The 21,103-nt window shown below is 52.1% G+C and overlaps 1 protein-coding gene across 3 annotated transcripts in view; it reads left to right on the top strand.

The window, feature by feature from the left end:
* Nucleotides 1–21,103, top strand: part of LOC138570308 (cytosolic phospholipase A2 gamma-like) — a 642,279-nt gene that overhangs the window by 449,119 nt on the left and 172,057 nt on the right. For all 3 annotated transcript variants that reach the window (XM_069649085.1, XM_069649084.1, XM_069649086.1), the window contains exon 10: nt 1,480–1,539. In XM_069649085.1, the coding sequence (XP_069505186.1) occupies nt 1,480–1,539 (60 nt within the window). The remainder of the gene's footprint in view (nt 1–1,479; nt 1,540–21,103) is intronic.

Here is a 21,103-nt window from a genome sequence, read left to right as displayed (position 1 = left end):
GTGGGGGTAGAGGGCCCAAAGAGGGTGGCCAGATGGTGGGAGGAAATGAGGGTGCAGGTGTGCCAATCAGAAGGATCTCAGTCTTACTGGCATTAAGACCGAGATCGTTAGCTGCTCACCATGCCCGAATGGCAGACAGACAGGGAGGAGAGAGGAGGTAGCAGAGGGCAGTTTGACGGAAAGCTGTGTGTCATCAGTTTAACACTGGAAATGAGGAGAGGTGGAGATCGGGTGAGCAAGATTGATAATGAAGAGCAAAGGTGATGGGACAGAGCCCTTGGGGGCGCCACAGGTAAAGTGTAGTGGTGGAGAAAGGAAGGGAGGTCAGTAAGGAAAGAGGTCAACCAATCCAGTGCCTGGTCAGTGATTCTGAGGGCATCGCAGAGTCCTTTTGTGAGGATAGACTGGTTGATATTAAAGCAATATCCCGGTGTAATTTCTTAGGACCACATGTAGATTTAATCAGTCATGGTAAAGGCATTAGAATAGCTTCTTGCTTGTTCTTATGGATGGAGTCCAGCTCGTGGTTCAGCTCAGTCGCCCAGCTCTGTGGATTAGCCCTTAACTCTGCCCTGTTTGGCCTCTGCTCCCCAGCAACTCTGGACCTCTGTCAGTTTTGTGGTTCAGCATGTTATACAGTCTGAGGCCAAGTTTATCTAAAATTCACCTATTACCTTGCCAGCCAACCCTGACGTGTGGGTATGAGTGACGTCATCTCTAGCTTTAAACTTACCTAAGTATCTACCATTGACCCCTCTGGGAATTAGGTTTCTCATAGGCTTTGCATTGATTGTGAACAAATTCATGTGCAAATATCAGGTATGACCTTTAAACTCTACTGAAAAGCAATCCTGCTCCAAAGCGAAGCTTAGACCACTTACCTGCATCACGTGTGCAATGTTCATTTACTTTACCTTGGGTGTTTCAACGTATCTAGCTCCATGTAAACAACTATTGTATTTATTTGGCAGACTTGGTCTCTCCTTACAGAGGTCGTGGAAAAACGTGCTTTTGTTGCACTGAGGTCAAGGTGCTAAAAAACCTACACAAACCAGTTGATGACAGGTTAGGGTAACATAGTATTGGATTGTATGGGGATTATATGTCATTGTTTTATGTGTTCTGCTGTTAAAGATTTTCCAAACCAACCTGCAGGAAGGTTAAAGTTCTGCATCTTGTTTTCTATGACATATTCCTTTGTTACTTTAACATGTAATGTCTCCAAAAGGTCTTGACCCCTTACGTTTTGAAAAGGATAAAACACTAAATAAAATACATGCCCTAGAAATATCTTCTATTTTGAAAACGAATGAAAACATCTAGTCGAGACGGATGCACGACAGGAGGCCCTGTGCTATGCTTGATCTGCTCTTGCATCTATGCCTGTCTGGGCTCTTTCACGCTGTCTGCAAGCTCTCTAAGGCTGTAATCCTAGCAGGCTTTGTCTGACAATGGTACTGTTTTGTTTTTATTTTTCAGATTACATCTTCAACTGGTTTATAGGAGACCATGATGGGACGATGGGGCTGGTTCAGTCTTGTAAGTGTTGGGGCTACGTTCTTAGTTCTACTTTATATTTGCATATCATTGAATATATATATTCTGTAGCCGGAGGTTAGCTTCCTAGTATTAGGGCGGCTTACAATAGTGAATAACTATGTAGCAGTGACATAGTAGTGTGATGTGATGAGTAGACTTGGAACTGTCAAAGACTGCAATGGAAGGGGAGAGCATCTGTTCTGCTTGCATGCTATTTTGTAGTCCTTCCGAGTTCTTAGACTGTCCCATTTTGCCATATACTTCCCGGCACAAAGCTCTTCATGTAGCGCCATTCTCTGTTTGCCATCCATATCTTGCCCCCCACAATCTCATGTTACTCTCAGCCTCAGTCAATGGCCCTGCACCCCTCCAATGCTTCACAGGCCTCTGAAGAGTCTCTACTAGACTTCACTGGGTTCCTCCCACCATCAGAGCCTCTTCATCAGGGCTGGAGCTCTGGCTCTCAAGGGAAGCTTATGTGCATTTCTACTCCAGCCCAAGCTATTTCCCGGTTGAGCTGCATCCCGCGATGTATTCACTGCTAGATTTGCTGCCCCGCCTGCATTGCAACAGGATTCTGCATATTTCTACAGAAATTGTAGCTTCCCGTTTATTATCTGATTCGAGGCGCATCCGCCATTGACCAACACGAGGATTGCCACTTTCCAACATGGCCGCCCCATGTAATGCAACCCTCCCCACCTCAGCCATTGACCCCCTGAAGCATCCGGATTGGCTGCCAGAATTATTTCTAGCCAATCATATCTCGCCAGTAGACGAAGGCACATGAAAAAAGGCTCCTGACCGAGCTGGCCATGCTGCCTGATGCTCCAGGTCCCTTAGCCTTGCCTCCTCCACCCCCACCTTCGTACTCTCTCCAGCCCTTAAGCTAGTCAACCTAGCCCAGACCCCTGACCTGCCAAGGCATCTATGGTGAGACTCAAAAGCACCTATACCATAATATGTACTATCGCACTAGGCACTGCAGCCCCTGCCATGAGACTCAAGCCAGTTGCCTCCTGTGCAATAGCTTCTGTTGCACAGTAATGTCTTTACTACTTCCCACTGAACCCTGCTTTTACCTGTCCAGTGCCAACTGCATTGAAGTTGCTTTTACCTGCCTAGCGCCAACTGCATTGAAGTTGCTTTTACCTGCCTAGCGCCAACTGCCTTGAAGTTGCTTTTACCTGTCTAGCGCCAACTGCATTGAAGTTGCATTTTACCTGCCCAGTGCACTGGGTTGACTTTGTATTTTATCTGCCCAGTGCCACCTCGTCGATTCTGCACTGTATCTGACCAATGTCATTTAAGCTGTAACTGCATTCCACCAGATCGGTACCATCCTATCTGCACCTCCAGGCAATCTCTGACATGCCTGCCACATAGCTCCTAGATACACTGCCAATCCAGGCTACCCACTGACAACAGTGCCTCCCTGAGTCTGCAGCACCCTGCACTCCATCCCGGCCTTAGAGCTACCTCCGAGCCCACTTAGTCATCACACAAGTAAACCATGCACCTTCCAATGACCTATAGTGTCCTGCTGAGGACTATTCTATACCTTATCAGCAGCTTACATCCCATCATGATTCCTACCTCGCCATTAACAGTTACTCCACACTATCCGGTGACCCATAAGAGCAAACCTCCAAGCCTGAATAATTTGGAAACCAGAGCTTGCAGTCTCCTGCAGAGAAACCTTAAACTTTGTGCTAGACTCCCTAAAATCTATGAACCTCCAGCTAATACTTACCGCCCTCTCATAAACAATACCTACAGCAACCTACAGCTTAATACCAACATCTCCCTCCACAAAACTATCAAGATCAAACACCCACTCCAGCTCAATCGCTGGCTTACCCGAGACTTCAACATCCACCCTAAAAACCTGCACGATTCCCAGTCAACATCCAAGGAATCTACCCAGACCAGCTTAAGAGGAGCCCTTATAAATGCCTGCTCCATGGTTGCCAACGCAACGGAAATTGCTGACCTGCTCCAGACAGAAAAATTGACTTCCTTGCTATCTCGGAATCCTGGCTTCATTCAGCAGCAGGCCCGGCGATCATGCTAGCCATTCCCGAGGTTTACACTCTCCTTAGAATAGATCGCACTAAGTCTCGAGGTGGAGGCCTCGCCATAATTTCCAAAACTAGTCTATCACTGAGACTTTCCACACCCCAAAACCTAGACTCTTGCGAATCCCTCACAGCCAAGTTAACCATTTCGGAATCCAGGACCTTGTCTATCCACCTCATATACAGACCTCCTGGTCCCCAAGGCTCCTTCGAAGACCTAACTAACGTTTTATCTGATAATCTCAAAAACGCCTCACACTGTCTCCTCCTAGGACATCTTAATTTAGGTTTCAATGACCCATCTGACAGCAACGCCATGTACATCGTTGACTCCCTTGAGGAACTGGGCTTCACCCAAAAAGTGATGAGTGCCACCCATACCAAAGGAAGAACCTGTGATTGGATGGCAGAGCACAAATGCCAGACCTCCATAACATCCATCAATCCCCAATTCTGGTCTGACCATCACCTGATCTCCTTCCCTCTAGAGGCGACACCTCCACCACCTGATCTCCTTCCCTCTAGAGGCGACACCACCACCACCTGATCTCCTTCTCTCTAGAGGCCACACCACCACCACCTGATCTCCTTCTCTCTAGAGGCCACACCTCCACCACCTGATCTCCTTCTCTCTAGAGGCGACACCACCACCTGATCTCCTTCTCTCTAGAGGCGACACCACCACCTGATTGCCTTCTCTCTAGAGGCGACACCACCACCACCACCTGATCTCCTTCTCTCTAGAGGCGACACCACCACCACCACCTGATCTCCTTCTCTCTAGAGGCGACACCACCACCACCTGATCTCCTTCCCTCTAGAGGCGACACCTCCACCACCACCCAACACTAACCCACCACCTGATCTCCTTCTCTCTAGAGGCGACACCACCACCAGCACCTGATCTCCTTCTCTCTAGAGGCGACGCCACCACCACTACCACCTGATCTCCTTCTCTCTAGAGGCGACACCACCACCACCTGATCTCCTTCCCTCTAGAGGCCACACCACCACCACCTGATCTCCTTCCCTCTAGAGGCGGCACCTCCACCACCTGATCTCCTTCCCTCTAGAGGCGACACCACCACCACCACCTGATCTCCTTCTCTCTAGAGGCCACACCACCACCACCTGATCTCCTTCCCTCTAGAGGTGACACCACCACCTGATCTCCTTCTCTCTAGAGGCCACACCACCACCTGATCTCCTTCCCTCTAGAGGCCACACCTCCACCACCTGCTCTCCTTCTCTCTAGAGGCGACACCACCACCACCTGATCTCCTTCTCTCTAGAGGCCACACCTCCAACACTTGATCTCCTTCTCTCTAGAGGCGACACCACCACCTGATCTCCTTCTCTCTAGAGGCGACACCACCACCTGATTGCCTTCTCCCTAGAGGCGACACCACCACCTGATCTCCTTCTCTCTGGAGGCGACACCACCACCACCACCTGATCTCCTTCTCTCTAGAGGCGACGCCACCACCACCACCTGATCTCCTTCTCTCTAAAGGCGACACCACCACCACCTGATCTCCTTCCCTCTAGAGGCGACACCTCCACCACCACCCAACACTAACCCACCACCTGATCTCCTTCTCTCTAGAGGCGACACCACCACCACCACCACCTGATCTCCTTCCCTCTAGAGGCAACACCTCCACCACCACCCAACACTAACCCACCACCTGATCTCCTTCTCTCTAGAGGTGACACCACCACCACCACCACCTGATCTCCTTCTCTCTAGAGGCGACACCACCACCACCACCACCTGCTCTCCTTCCCTCTAGAGGCCACACCTCCACCACCTGATCTCCTTCTCTCTAGAGGTGACACGACCACCACCTGATCACCTTCTCTCTAGAGGCGACACCACCACCACCACCTGATCTCCTTCCCTCTAGAGGCGACACCTCCACCACCTCATCTCCTTCTTGCTAGAGGCCACACCTCCACCACCTGATCTCCTTCTCTCTAGAGGCGACACTACCACCACCTGATCTCCTTCTCTCTAGAGGCCACACCAACACCACCTGACTCCTTCTCTCTAGAGGCGACACCCCCACCACCTGATCTCCTTCTCTCTAGAGGCCACACCTCCACTACCTGATCTCCTTCTCTCTAGAGGTGACACAACCACCACCTGATCTCCTTCTCTCTAGAGGCCACACCTCCACCACCTGATCTCCTTCTCTCTAGAGGCGACACCACCACCACCTGATCTCCTTCTCTCTAGAGGCAACACCACCACCACCTGATCTCCTTCTCTCTAGAGGCGACACCACCACCACCTGATCTCCTTCTCTCTAGAGGCGACACCACCACCACCTGATCTCCTTCTCTCTAGAGGCGACACCACCACCACCACCTAATCTCCTTCCCTCTAGAGGCGACACCTCCACCACTTGATCTCCTTCCCTCTAGAGGCGACACCTTCACCACTTGATCTCCTTCTCTCTAGAGGCGACACCACCACCACCTGATATCCTTCTCTCTAGAGGCGACACCACCACCACCTGATCTCCTTCTCTCTAGAGGCGACACCACCACCTCCTGATCTCCTTCTCTCTAGAGGCGACACCACCACCACCTGATCTCTTCTCTCTAGAGGCGACACCACCACCACCACCTGATCTTCTTCTCTCTAGAGGCGACACCACCACCACCTGATCTCCTTCTCTCTAGAGGCGACACCACCACCTCCTGATCTCCTTCTCTCTAGAGGCAACACCACCACCACCTGATCTCCTTCTCTCTAGAGGCGACACCACCACCACCTGATCTCCTTCTCTCTAGAGGCCACACCACCACCACCTGATCTCCTTCTCTCTAGAGGCGACACCACCACCACCTGATCTCCTTCTCTCTAGAGGCAACACCACCACCACCTGATCTCCTTCTCTCTAGAGGCGACACCACCACCACCTGATCTCCTTCTCTCTAGAGGCGACACCACCACCACCTGATCTCCTTCTCTCTAGAGGCGACACCACCACCACCACCTGATCTCCTTCCCTCTAGAGGCGACACCTCCACCACTTGATCTCCTTCCCTCTAGAGGCGACACCTCCACCACTTGATCTCCTTCTCTCTAGAGGCGACACCACCACCACCTGATATCCTTCTCTCTAGAGGCGACACCACCACCACCTGATCTCCTTCTCTCTAGAGGCGACACCACCACCTCCTGATCTCCTTCTCTCTAGAGGCGACACCACCACCACCTGATCTCTTCTCTCTAGAGGCGACACCACCACCACCACCTGATCTTCTTCTCTCTAGAGGCGACACCACCACCACCACCTGATCTTCTTCTCTCTAGAGGCGACACCACCACCACCTGATATCCTTCTCTCTAGAGGCGACACCACCACCACCTGATCTCCTTCTCTCTAGAGGCGACACCACCACCTCCTGATCTCCTTCTCTCTAGAGGCGACACCACCACCACTTGATCTCCTTCTCTCTAGAGGCGACACCACCACCACCTGATCTCCTTCTCTCTAGAGGCGACACCACCACCACCTGATCTCCTTCTCTCTAGAGGCGACACCACCACCTCCTGATCTCCTTCTCTCTAGAGGCGACACCACCACCACCTGATCTCTTCTCTCTAGAGGCGACACCACCACCACCACCTGATCTCTTCTCTCTAGAGGCGACACCACCACCACCACCTGATCTTCTTCTCTCTAGAGGCGACACCACCACCACCTGATATCCTTCTCTCTAGAGGCGACACCACCACCACCTGATCTCCTTCTCTGTAGAGGCGACACCACCACCTCCTGATCTCCTTCTCTCTAGAGGCGACACCACCACCACTTGATCTCCTTCTCTCTAGAGGCGACACCACCACCACCTGATCTCCTTCTCTCTAGAGGCGACACCACCACCACCTGATCTCCTTCTCTCTAGAGGCGACACCACCACCTCCTGATCTCCTTCTCTCTAGAGGCGACACCACCACCACCTGATCTCTTCTCTCTAGAGGCGACACCACCACCACCACCTGATCTCTTCTCTCTAGAGGCGACACCACCACCACCACCTGATCTTCTTCTCTCTAGAGGCGACACCACCACCACCTGATATCCTTCTCTCTAGAGGCGACACCACCACCACCTGATCTCCTTCTCTCTAGAGGCGACACCACCACCTCCTGATCTCCTTCTCTCTAGAGGCGACACCACCACCACTTGATCTCCTTCTCTCTAGAGGCGACACCACCACCACCTGATCTCCTTCTCTCTAGAGGCGACACCACCACCACCTGATCTCCTTCTCTCTAGAGGCGACACCACCACCTCCTGATCTCCTTCTCTCTAGAGGCGACACCACCACCACCTGATCTCTTCTCTCTAGAGGCGACACCACCACCACCACCTGATCTCTTCTCTCTAGAGGCGACACCACCACCACCACCTGATCTTCTTCTCTCTAGAGGTGACTCCTCCACCACCCGCCACCAACATGGCCCCAGCCATCACCACGAGAAATAAAGGAAACATCACAGCTGAAAAACTCACCCCTTTGATTCTTCCCACTTTAAACTCGCTCGCTGCCAACACTGACCCCTTCACCATGGTAGAGGAGTATAAATAAATAATGTTATCATCATTAGACGCCATCGCACCACTGAAAAATAGGAAGAGCAAACCTAAAAAACATGTGAACACCTGGTTATCCACTCACTTGAAAGCCATGAGACTAGAAAAACGCAAAAGCGAACAAATCTGGAGACAAGACCCTTCCGAGACTAACAAAAACAATCTTAGTAAAATAGCCTCCCTCTACGAAAAAGAAATCATACTCGCCAAACAATCCTCTTTCAGTCTGCGCATTATGCAAGCCAATTCTCGGACTAAAGAATTGTTCACAATCCTTAAAGAAATAGAATCACCCATCATAGCACCAGATACCTGTTGCTAGGAAAAACTATGGTGTACCAACATTCAGAGCGCCCTATCGAATAAGGTAGCGACTCTCCAAGCTAAGATCAGTAACAAAAAAGAGACCCTCCACCTGGCCTCTAAGCCCAACAATATGTCCAAGCCTCTGCCCCAACTACAACCACCACCCTCCGATCACACACATCCCGCTTCAAGTTTAATACAGTATCCATCTTAAAAGTCGAAAAAATCATCCTTGGACTCAAACCCTCTAACTGCCATGGCGACCCGTACCCAACCCAAATTATAAAAGACGCTGCAAGGGACCTCTCACCTTTCATCTCCAAACTCATAAACGCCTCCTTCTCAACTGGCACCATACTGAAAAATTTCACACAGTCTTGGGTTCTCCCTTTACTTAAAAAACAAACCCTTGACCCCTCCATACCCACTAACTACTGCCCCATCACCACTGTCCCATTCCTGCTTAAAATCTTGGACAAGGTGGTATACCTCCAAATCCAACAATTCCTGGAATTCAACAAACTTCTAGGAGTATGGCAGTCAGGATTTAGACCGCAACACGGAAACAAAACAGCACTCATACACCTCAAGGCACAGATCGACGCTCTGAGAGACAATGTAAGGCAGCACCACTACTACTTGATCTCTCAGCGGCGTTCGACCTACTAGACCACAAGATCCTGTGCAACCACTTGGATTCTTCTGCCCACTTCTCACTAGAAGTGATAGGATGGATCCAATCCTTTTTGAACAATAGATCTATGCGCGTCTTCTCCCCCATAGCAGCAGCCGACCCCATACCGATCACCTGTAGGGTGCCACAGGGATTTTGCCTATCCCCCACTCTATACAACATTTTCACAAAGCCCCTTTTTGATGATCTAGATGACCTGGGTATCACCTGCACTAACTATGCTGATGATACCCAGATACTCATCCCGTCGACGGGCGACTACAACAAGGATTTGGCCTTTGTGAATAGAGTGTACCTCATCATCCAGGCATGGATGGCCTCTCACGGTCTATGTCTGAATGATGACAAGAAGGAACTCCTTATCCTAGGCACCCCTGCAAATCTTAACAACTTAGGCCATAATTATTCCAACTTTATAATAGATGATGATAACATCACAGTAGCCAAGAAAGTCAAAAACCTTGGCTTCTATTTAGACTCTACACTCAATTTTAAAAGGAAAATCAACTCCATGGCCTCATCAACAGCCGACACCTGCAAACTAATTAGAGCAGCCAAGCCCTTCCTTTCCCCCAACAACTGCATTACCTTGGCAAGAGCCCTTGTTCTGTCCAAACTGAATTATTGTAATGCCCTATACATAGGGAGTAATAATTACATTACCAATAAGATCCAGATTTAGCAAAACAACGCCTTAAGAGCAGCCCTATGCATTCCTAAGAAAGCCCATATCTCTGACCACAGAAGATCTAATAACTGGCTATCTACGAATGATAAAATCTTCCTCAAAACAGTATCCCTCACACACAAATGCCTTCACCAAGCTGCCCCAAAATATCTCACAGACAGATTTACGAGACAACTCGCCTACCGACCCACAAGAACTACTAACGCCAACCTTCTTACAGTGCCCAGGTATGAACGCACAAAGACTGGCGGGAGTAGCTTCCTGGTTAAAGCTGTTCACACCCCCACCCCTGAGGACTGACCTAACCTACTCACGCTTTAGATCTCACGTCATCCGCTGGATCAAGGAGAATGACCTCTAACCTCCTAGTATATATTCACTGGAATTTTCACTCCTTTTTAAACAAACAAACAAACCACTCCCCTCCTTCTAAAATCTCAAAATAAACCCTTAAAGCAGAATGTCCCCCCTACCTGAGCCCACTCAGGACTTCACTTCACCTTTCTCTCTACTTCTTGAAAAGAATTTGCTTGTGTTCAATGTATCACTTCTTTATGAATACCCTACTCGATTCTTTGAACTCTTTCACACTTGTCCTCAACCATAGATCTCCCCAGCCATCCAACAGCTTAGATCAGCTATGTTCCTCTGCCTGCGTCACTCAAACAATGCCCACCATCGAGTCAATAATCCTTGCTCTGACTCCTACGCTGGACTAAACCAAGTGCAACAATTTTACACGTCTGAGCTCCTCTCTCGGTTCTCCTCTGCAATAGTTATCATACACCAACATATGGCCCCATTCAACTCCACAGAATACTGAACACTCGGTCCTCCTCTCCTTCCTTCTTCATTCTGTCCACCACCTCGCCCGATCCTCACAATTGGACTTCCCAACCGCCATCATGGCTGAGCTGGCATATCTCCTCTGGTCTGCCAACCCTTCCTTCACTCCTGCTGACTCATTCACACTGCAGTCAAAGTACAGCCCCCTTTCCTGCTCTACATGCTCTAATCCCCTTTATCTCTCACTTTCCTCTTGTGTCTTCATGAAAGCTGCTGTCAGTCCCACCATGCAGAAAGCCGCAGCTGAACTCGACTCTCCATTTAACTATCGACATCTCTTCTTCCACCACCCTCACCATTCTAACATTGTCAACTACATCAATGTCTACCTGAAGGCACAGTCCCATAGTGAGCTCCTCCTCCACGTTGGGTCCCACAGGCCTCACTAACATCTCTATTTCCTTCACCATGACTCGTCACTGCCAGTAGCCATCTATTTTCATTCTCCTTGATCTCTCTGCCACCTTTGACAGACTTGATTGCCCTTTGGGGAGATGTTCCATGGGGGAGGAAAGAGGGGAGAGTGTAGGTAACTCGTAAGGGCTGCCAGGAGCTGTCTCATAAGTGCAGAGAGTCAGGGGACCGTAGGGCTGCAGATACAGTCCCTTAAGTGGTTGGGAGGCCCGGAGGCAGTGCAAAGACAACTGGTCGTGCAGGGACCTGGTCCCGTAAATTCAGTGGGTGGCCAGGTAACCAGTAAGTACAGCAGAATGGGAGATCAGCAAGGGAGAGGGAGCGAGAAAGCAGAAGCAAAAAGTAAGGTCTTGAGTTTCTTCCGGAACCTTAGTTGGCCCTGCTCAAGTTTGAGAGAGGCAGGAAGGCTTTTCCAGAGGGAGGGCCCAGCCGAGGACAGGGATCTGCCCCCAACACTCTGCCTGGATGTCATAAATCACCCAAGTATCTTATGAAAAAGGATACAGGTAACGATACAGGATACAATTGGTAGGGCTCTTCCGGATCTTTGAATCACACAGCTTGATAGTAGTGAAGTCAAAAATAGACCTTCCAAATGATACAACTCTCTGACTAATAAAACAGGCAGAGAGAGGGATCACTGGAAAGGGTGTGGGAACATCATTGGAAGTCAGCCTACGATAGAATAAGGTATAATGAGAAAATGTTCCAACTAAAACTCTCACTAATAGCACAGCAATAGCACCTAGTACAACACTAACCTGTAGACTTAGAACTGGAGGCTCCGCCAACAAGTCTCTGAAGAAATCCAGGAATTGAAACAACAACAAAAGGAGGGAAGGTTAGTAAGGGAAACTTATCCCGAACGGCACGAGGCTCACGCTAGATACCGGGTTGGTGCACCACAGGATAGCGTCCAAAGTACTGTGCACAATCACCTTCAAAATAACAGTTGTCGGCAATACTTCCTTTCCCACGTAGAACAGAAATGATGAAATGAAGTCCACCTGTCATCTCATCACAGGTGCCAGGGATTAATCCAAAACGAAACAAAACTTGCGTGTGGAATGGTACGTTTAAAGAGTTCAAGAACCAGCGTGTGTCTTTACACGCACCAAAGTACACGCAGCCAGAACAGCCACGCTTGAAGAATTCAGGAAACCGTGTGTGGTTTTACACGCGCCAAACTTACACGCAGCCTGGAAAGCAGCACGTGAAGATATCAGGAACCTGCGTGTGTTTATACACGCGACTGAAGTACACGCAGACATGACTGCCAGAACTCGCGTGTGAAGAAAAAGCCGTCCGTTGGTCTTCTAATGGACGACTGCCGAAGGTAGCATGTAGAAAATACACGCAAACAGGAAAAGCTGCTGTAACTTCTTGAATGCAGCTCCAGGAGTTCGAATGTGAAATTAACACGCAGGAGAAAGCCAAAGATGTAACTGAAGAGATGCGAGGGCACAGATCAAGGTTTCAGCTACCAAAATGCCATGTTGGTTCAATCAGAAACAGCGAGCGACGTCTCCACGCTGCTTATGAACGTAATGCAGTAATACATCCTGAATCACGTGAATTCAACGACGTGAATAATGCAAATGTCGTTTTCCAGGCAAGATATCAAACAACCTCCATTTAGAATAGAAAGGCTTAGCAGTTCTGTGAGCATAACCCGTTCTGCGTGAAGACGGTGTTCCAGATCTAGAGGTAATATGTCTACCATGCATGACACTGGAGAAGCGTCCGACCCTCAGAGAGTTGAAGGTGGATGAGTCGAGGGCTTGAGAAGGAAGATGCCTAGGAAGAGAAAGTTGGATGTAGTGAGGTCCCTGGCCCCAGAAAGTCTTGTGGACGATGCTGAGGGTCTTGAACTAGATCCTTGCAGCCACTGGCAGCCAGTGAGGACATCCGGGCTGGAGAGATACAATCCCTGGGCTTGAGGCCAAGGACAAGTCTTGCAGTTGTAAAGGGCAAAGAGTAGAGGCAGACAAATTTAGAAAGAGGCTGTTGCAGTAGTCCAGCCTAGAGGACCAGAGCTCTGGAGACAGTGAGCTTCTGGGGGAAAGTGAGAAAAGGAAGAATACCTCAGAGGAGGTGCAGGTGATAGTGACTTCTTAGAGACGTCAGCGATGAGGGGGAGAAGGAGACAGTGGAGTCTAAGATGACACCAAGGTTCCCTGCCTCACAGGAACGTGCAGTTAGAGGGCCCAGTGAGGAGAATCTCAGTCTTAGAGATCATTGGAGGCAGATCATTCCTGAATTGCGGACAGACAGTCGGGTATAAGAGAAGGAGTAGAAGTGGCTGAGGGGAGCCTGAAGGAGAGTGGGGTGTCATCTGCATAACGCTGAAAGTTAGAGCAGAAGGTAGAGATGCAGTGGGACAGCAGTGCAAGGTAGTGATTAAAGAGCCAGGGAGAGAGAGGTTAAACCCCTGGGGAACACTCCAAGTAAAGAGAGAGAGATAGAAGAGAGGAAATACCCAAGTTGGACCTGGGAGGGTCGATCAGTGAGAAAAGAGGTCCACCAGGTTGGGGCCTGACCAGAGATACCCAGGTTGTCTGAGATGATTGAGCAGGATGGCATGGCTGACCGTGTCGAAAGCAGAGGAGAGATCAAGAAGAATGAAGACAGAAGGAAGGTTAGAGTCAAGATTGGAGAGCAAGTGTGTGGTGCGCAGTCAAAATATCGAAAAAGGTCGAAAGACAAAAATGTCGAAAAAAAAGTTGAATTCCTCGTTTTTTTATTATATATTTATTTTGGGATCCGGGAATTAAAAAAAAATGGGGAAAAAAGGGGGTTTGGGGGGAACCCCCCCATTTCGAAAAAAAAGTCATACACATTTTTTCAATTATATCACTATAAGTGTGTGTGTGTGTGTGTGTGTGTGTGTGACCCCAAGGTGTGGGTATGGTCTCAGAGGAGTTGAAGATGATGGGAAGAGGCAAGGAGGGAGGAGGAGAGGTCAGCACACTCTGAGGAAGAGGGTGACCTGGCCAGGGGCCTGTAGATGGTGGCCACAGAGAGAGAGGCCAGGAGAGATGGAGAGCCTGCAGACAAGGCATTCAAAGGAGGAGTAGGCCTGCGTAGGAATGACAGAAGCAGGGATCCACTCTGGGAAAACCAGGACCACTCCACTCCCCCCAAGCCCTGAGGGCAGTTGGTTCTGGGTTCGGAGAGGATCTTGTAGCCATCAGGGCAGGAAGTGTCAAAACTTGTGATTGAGCTGGCTGTGAACTAAGGCATGAAATCTGCCCTGTGCACGTTGTAGAGGTGCCTGATAATGGGCAGAAGAGGAAGGGGGAGATGGCAGGGTAGTCAGAGAGGAAGAAGAGGGTGCCGGAGAGGTGGCAGAGGAAAAAAAAACAGAGCAGCCAGAGTAGCAGCAGAGGGTGCCAGAGAGGTGGCAGAGGAAGGAGGCAGCAAGGCAGCCAAAGAAGCAGAGGAGGGTGACAGAGAGGTGGTGGGGGAGGAAGGAGGTGGCAGAGTGGCCATATAAACAGCAGAGGGTGCCAGGGAGGTGGCGGGGGAAGTAGGAGGCAGAAGAGCCAGAGAGGGGTAGGTAGGAGTAGCAGATTAAGGAAGGAAGTTGATAACACACGGGAAGCGTCTATCGAAAAGGAGGAGTTTGGCCAAAGGGACCTGGACCAAGATAGTGCCATATAAAGAGACATCGATGATGGTCTTGGAAGAGTAGAAGGGGGTGAGGAGGCCCTCCCACCTGGTGCCACCATTATTGGCAGAGGAGGAAAAAGAGAAAACAGAGACCATATGGCGTGTCCATAGGCCTGGAGAGGGAACGGCTAAGTGTATGTTGGTAAGGGTCTGCCTGGAGGAAGCACTGGTGTAGGTATCAGTGATAGGGAGGCCTGGGTTGGAGACCAGGATGTCCCTTTTCAGCTTCTTCCTGCCAGACTTAGTGAGAGGGATGGGATAGTCAATAGAAAAGCAGTTAGAAAAGATAGGTGAGACAGAGAGCACCATAGAGGGTGCGGGCGGAGAGCAAGGGGTGGGGGGGCAGCACAGGCAGTAGGGGGAGGAGGTCGGTCCCCGGCAGGAGAAACAGGAGGGAGGCACATGTGGGGTCACACACAGAAAAGAACTCTTGAAACTTTCAGGGTCCATGAGTGAGTGCAGAAGACAGTGCAAGCAACAAGTACATTACAGAATAATCATGAGGGCTCTAGAGGGGAAGACGAGAAATGCAAGCGATGCAGCACGTCCACAATACAATAGTAACCCAACAAAACAAAATACACAAACGCTGATAGTCCAAGGAAACCTGGAAGTAAGAGGAAATGCAGGCAGTGCAGTGGAATGACAATACAATGGTCACAGTACAAAAGGGCGTAGGATGAGAGAAGGAGGCAGGGAACAATCCACTTGATGCAGCTCAAGCGAGCCTGAAGAGGAGAGGAGAGAAGGGGGCCTGGGTTGCGTGGGGAGCAATGCTGAGAAGGATGTGCTAGGTGGCAGGGGCAGTTGCGTGGAGCAGCGTTGAGAAGGATGTGCAAGGGAGAGCGGGGACAAATTATGTGGGAAGCAACGCGGAGAGGGATGCGCTAGGTCATGGGAGTGGGGAGAAGTTACATGGGGAGCAAGGCTGAGAGGGATGCGCTAGGTCATGGGAGTGGGGAGAAGTTACATGGGGAGCAAGGCTGAGAGGGATGCGCTAGGTCATGGGAGTGGGGAGAAGTTACATGGGGAGCAAGGCTGTGAGGGATGCGCTAGGTCATGGGAGTGGGGAGAAGTTACATGGGGAGCAAGGCTGAGAGGGATGCGCTAGGTCATGGGAGTGGGGAGAAGTTACATGGGGAGCAAGGCTGAGAGGGATGCGCTAGGTCATGGGAGTGGGGAGAAGTTACATGGGGAGCAAGGCTGAGAGGGATGCGCTAGGTCATGGGAGTGGGGAGAAGTTACATGGGGAGCAAGGCTGAGAGGGATGCGCTAGGTCATGGGAGTGGGGAGAAGTTACATGGGGAGCAAGGCTGAGAGGGATGCGCTAGGTCATGGGAGTGGGGAGAAGTTACATGGGGAGCAAGGCTGAGAGGGATGCGCTAGGTCATGGGAGTGGGGAGAAGTTACATGGGGAGCAAGGCTGAGAGGGATGCGCTAGGTCATGGGAGTGGGGAGAAGTTACATGGGGAGCAAGGCTGAGAGGGATGCGCTAGGTCATGGGAGTGGGGAGAAGTTACATGGGGAGCAAGGCTGAGAGGGATGCGCTAGGTCATGGGAGTGGGGAGAAGTTACATGGGGAGCAAGGCTGAGAGGGATGCGCTAGGTCATGGGAGTGGGGAGAAGTTACATGGGGAGCAAGGCTGAGAGGGATGCGCTAGGTCATGGGAGTGGGGAGAAGTTACATGGGGAGCAAGGCTGAGAGGGATGCGCTAGGTCATGGGAGTGGGGAGAAGTTACATGGGGAGCAAGGCTGAGAGGGATGCGCTAGGTCATGGGAGTGGGGAGAAGTTACATGGGGAGCAAGGCTGAGAGGGATGCGCTAGGTCATGGGAGTGGGGAGAAGTTACATGGGGAGCAAGGCTGAGAGGGATGCGCTAGGTCATGGGAGTGGGGAGAAGTTACATGGGGAGCAAGGCTGAGAGGGATGCGCTAGGACATGGGAGTGGGGAGAAGTTACATGGGGAGCAAGGCTGAGAGGGATGCGCTAGGTCATGGGAGTGGGGAGAAGTTACATGGGGAGCAAGGCTGAGAGGGATGCGCTAGGTCATGGGAGTGGGGAGAAGTTACATGGGGAGCAAGGCTGAGAGGGATGCGCTAGGTCATGAGAGTGGGGAGAAGTTACATGGGGAGCAAGGCTGAGAGGGATGCGCTAGGTCATGGGAGTGGGGGGAAGTTACATGGGGAGCAAGCCTGAGAGGGATGCGCTAGGTCATGGGAGTGGGGAGAAGTTACATGGGGAGCAAGGCTGAGAGGGATGCGCTAGGTCATGGGAGTGGGGAGAAGTTACATGGGGAGCAAGGCTGAGAGGGATGCGCTAGGTCATGGGAGTGGGGAGAAGTTACATGGGGAGCAAGGCTGTGAGGGATGCGCTAGGTCATGGGAGTGGGGAGAAGTTACATGGGGAGCAAGGCTGAGAGGGATGCGCTAGGTCATGGGAGTGGGGAGAAGTTACATGGGGAGCAAGGCTGAGAGGGATGCGCTAGGTCATGGGAGTGGGGAGAAGTTACATGGGGAGCAAGGCTGAGAGGGATGCGCTAGGTCATGGGAGTGGGGAGAAGTTACATGGGGAGCAAGGCTGAGAGGGATGCGCTAGGTCAGGGGAGTGGGGAGAAGTTACATGGGGAGCAAGGCTGAGAGGGATGCGCTAAGTCATGGGAGTGGGGAGAAGTTACATGGGGAGCAAGGCTGAGAGGGATGCGCTAGGTCATGGGAGTGGGGAGAAGTTACATGGGGAGCAAGGCTGAGAGGGATGCGCTAGGTCATGGGAGTGGGGAGAAGTTACATGGGGAGCAAGGCTGAGAGGGATGCGCTAGGTCATGGGAGTGGGGAGAAGTTACATGGGGAGCAAGGCTGAGAGGGATGCGCTAGGTCATGGGAGTGGGGAGAAGTTACATGGGGAGCAAGGCTGAGAGGGATGCGCTAGGTCATCGGAGTGGGGAGAAGTTACATGGGGAGCAAGGCTGTGAGGGATGCGCTAGGTCATGGGAGTGGGGAGAAGTTACATGGGGAGCAAGGCTGAGAGGGATGCGCTAGGTCATGGGAGTGGGGAGAAGTTACATGGGGAGCAAGGCTGAGAGGGATGCGCTAGGTCATGGGAGTGGGGAGAAGTTACATGGGGAGCAAGGCTGAGAGGGATGCGCTAGGTCATGGGAGTGGGGAGAAGTTACATGGGGAGCAAGGCTGAGAGGGATGTGGTAGGTCAGGGGAACAGGGACAGTTGCGTGGGGAGTTGGGTGGGGAGCAAGGCTGAGAGGGATGCGCTAGGTCATGGGAGTGGGGAGAAGTTACATGGGGAGCAAGGCTGAGAGGGATGCGCTAGGTCATGGGAGTGGGGAGAAGTTACATGGGGAGCAAGGCTGAGAGGGATGCGCTAGGTCAGGGGAGTGGGGAGAAGTTACATGGGGAGCAAGGCTGTGAGGGATGCGCTAGGTCAGGGGAGTGGGGAGAAGTTACATGGGGAGCAAGGCTGAGAGGGATGCGCTAGGTCATGGGAGTGGGGAGAAGTTACATGGGGGGCAAGGCTGAGAGGGATGCGCTAGGTCAGGGGAGTGGGGAGAAGTTACATGGGGGGCAAGGCTGAGAGGGATGCGCTAGGTCATGGGAGTGGGGAGAAGTTACATGGGGAGCAAGGCTGAGAGGGATGCGCTAGGTCATGGGAGTGGGGAGAAGTTACATGGGGAGCAAGGCTGAGAGGGATGCGCTAGGTCAGGGGAGTGGGGAGAAGTTACATGGGGAGCAAGGCTGAGAGGGATGCGCTAGGTCATGGGAGTGGGGAGAAGTTACATGGGGAGCAAGGCTGAGAGGGATGCGCTAGGTCATGGGAGTGGGGAGAAGTTACATGGGGAGCAAGGCTGAGAGGGATGCGCTAGGTCATGGGAGTGGGGAGAAGTTACATGGGGAGCAAGGCTGAGAGGGATGCGCTAGGTCATGGGAGTGGGGAGAAGTTACATGGGGAGCAAGGCTGAGAGGGATGCGCTAGGTCATGGGAGTGGGGAGAAGTTACATGGGGAGCAAGGCTGAGAGGGATGCGCTAGGTCATGGGAGTGGGGAGAAGTTACATGGGGAGCAAGGCTGTGAGGGATGCGCTAGGTCATGGGAGTGGGGAGAAGTTACATGGGGAGCAAGGCTGAGAGGGATGCGCTCGGTCATGGGAGTGGGGAGAAGTTACATGGGGAGCAAGGCTGAGAGGGATGCGCTAGGTCATGGGAGTGGGGAGAAGTTACATGGGGAGCAAGGCTGAGAGGGATGCGCTAGGTCATGGGAGTGGGGAGAAGTTACATGGGGAGCAAGGCTGAGAGGGATGCGCTAGGTCATGGGAGTGGGGAGAAGTTACATGGGGAGCAAGGCTGTGAGGGATGCGCTAGGTCAGGGGAGTGGGGAGAAGTTACATGGGGAGCAAGGCTGAGAGGGATGCGCTAGGTCAGGGGAGTGGGGAGAAGTTACATGGGGAGCAAGGCTGAGAGGGATGCGCTAGGTCATGGGAGTGGGGAGAAGTTACATGGGGAGCAAGGCTGAGAGGGATGCGCTAGGTCAGGGGAGTGGGGAGAAGTTACATGGGGAGCAAGGCTGAGAGGGATGCGCTAGGTCAGGGGAGTGGGGAGAAGTTACATGGGGAGCAAGGCTGAGAGGGATGCGCTAGGTCAGGGGAGTGGGGAGAAGTTACATGGGGAGCAAGGCTGAGAGGGATGCGCTAGGTCATGGGAGTGGGGAGAAGTTACATGGGGAGCAAGGCTGAGAGGGATGCGCTAGGTCATGGGAGTGGGGAGAAGTTACATGGGGAGCAAGGCTGAGAGGGATGCGCTAGGTCATGGGAGTGGGGAGAAGTTACATGGGGAGCAAGGATGAGAGGGATGCGCTAGGTCATGGGAGTGGGGAGAAGTTACATGGGGAGCAAGGCTGAGAGGGATGCGCTAGGTCATGGGAGTGGGGAGAAGTTACATGGGGAGCAAGGCTGAGAGGGATGCGCTAGGTCAGGGGAGTGGGGAGAAGTTACATGGGGAGCAAGGCTGAGAGGGATGCGCTAGGTCAGGGGAGTGGGGAGAAGTTACATGGGGAGCAAGGCTGAGAGGGATGCGCTAGGTCATGGGAGTGGGGAGAAGTTACATGGGGAGCAAGGCTGAGAGGGATGCGCTAGGTCATGGGAGTGGGGAGAAGTTACATGGGGAGCAAGGCTGAGAGGGATGCGCTAGGTCATGGGAGTGGGGAGAAGTTACATGGGGAGCAAGGCTGAGAGGGATGCGCTAGGTCATGGGAGTGGGGAGAAGTTACATGGGGAGCAAGGCTGAGAGGGATGCGCTAGGTCATGGGAGTGGGGAGAAGTTACATGGGGAGCAAGGCTGAGAGGGATGCGCTAGGTCATGGGAGTGGGGAGAAGTTACATGGGGAGCAAGGCTGAGAGGGATGCGCTAGGTCATGGGAGTGGGGAGAAGTTACATGGGGAGCAAGGCTGAGAGGGATGCGCTAGGTCATGGGAGTGGGGAGAAGTTACATGGGGAGCAAGGCTGAGAGGGATGCGCTAGGTCATGGGAGTGGGGAGAAGTTACATGGGGAGCAAGGCTGAGAGGGATGCGCTAGGTCATGGGAGTGGGGAGAAGTTACATGGGGAGCAAGGCTGAGAGGGATGCGCTAGGTCAGGGGAGTGGGGAGAAGTTACATGGGGAGCAAGGCTGTGAGGGAAGCGCTAGGTCAGGGGAGTGGGGAGAAGTTACATGGGGAGCAAGGCTGAGAGGGATGCGCTAGGTCAGGGGAGTGGGGAGAAGTTACATGGGGAGCAAGGCTGAGAGGGATGCGCTAGGTCAGGGGAGTGGGGAGAAGTTACATGGGGAGCAAGGCTGAGAGGGATGCGCTAGGTCAGGGGAGTGGGGAGAAGTTACATGGGGAGCAAGGCTGAGAGGGATGCGCTAGGTCAGGGGAGTGGGGAGAAGTTACATGGGGAGCAAGGCTGAGAGGGATGCGCTAGGTCATGGGAGTGGGGAGAAGTTACATGGGGAGCAAGGCTGAGAGGGATGCGCTAGGTCATGGGAGTGGGGAGAAGTTACATGGGGAGCAAGGCTGAGAGGGATGCGCTAGGTCATGGGAGTGGGGAGAAGTTACATGGGGAGCAAGGCTGAGAGGGATGCGCTAGGTCATGGGAGTGGGGAGAAGTTACATGGGGAGCAAGGCTGAGAGGGATGCGCTAGGTCATGGGAGTGGGGAGAAGTTACATGGGGAGCAAGGCTGAGAGGGATGCGCTAGGTCATGGGAGTGGGGA

Source organism: Ambystoma mexicanum, chromosome 2q, assembly GCF_040938575.1.
Source record: "Ambystoma mexicanum isolate Mex_15411 chromosome 2q, UKY_AmexF1_1, whole genome shotgun sequence".
Taxonomy (NCBI): Eukaryota; Metazoa; Chordata; class Amphibia; order Caudata; family Ambystomatidae; genus Ambystoma; species Ambystoma mexicanum.
Note: the sequence above shows the minus strand (reverse complement) of the source record. Positions and strands in the feature narration are given on the sequence as shown.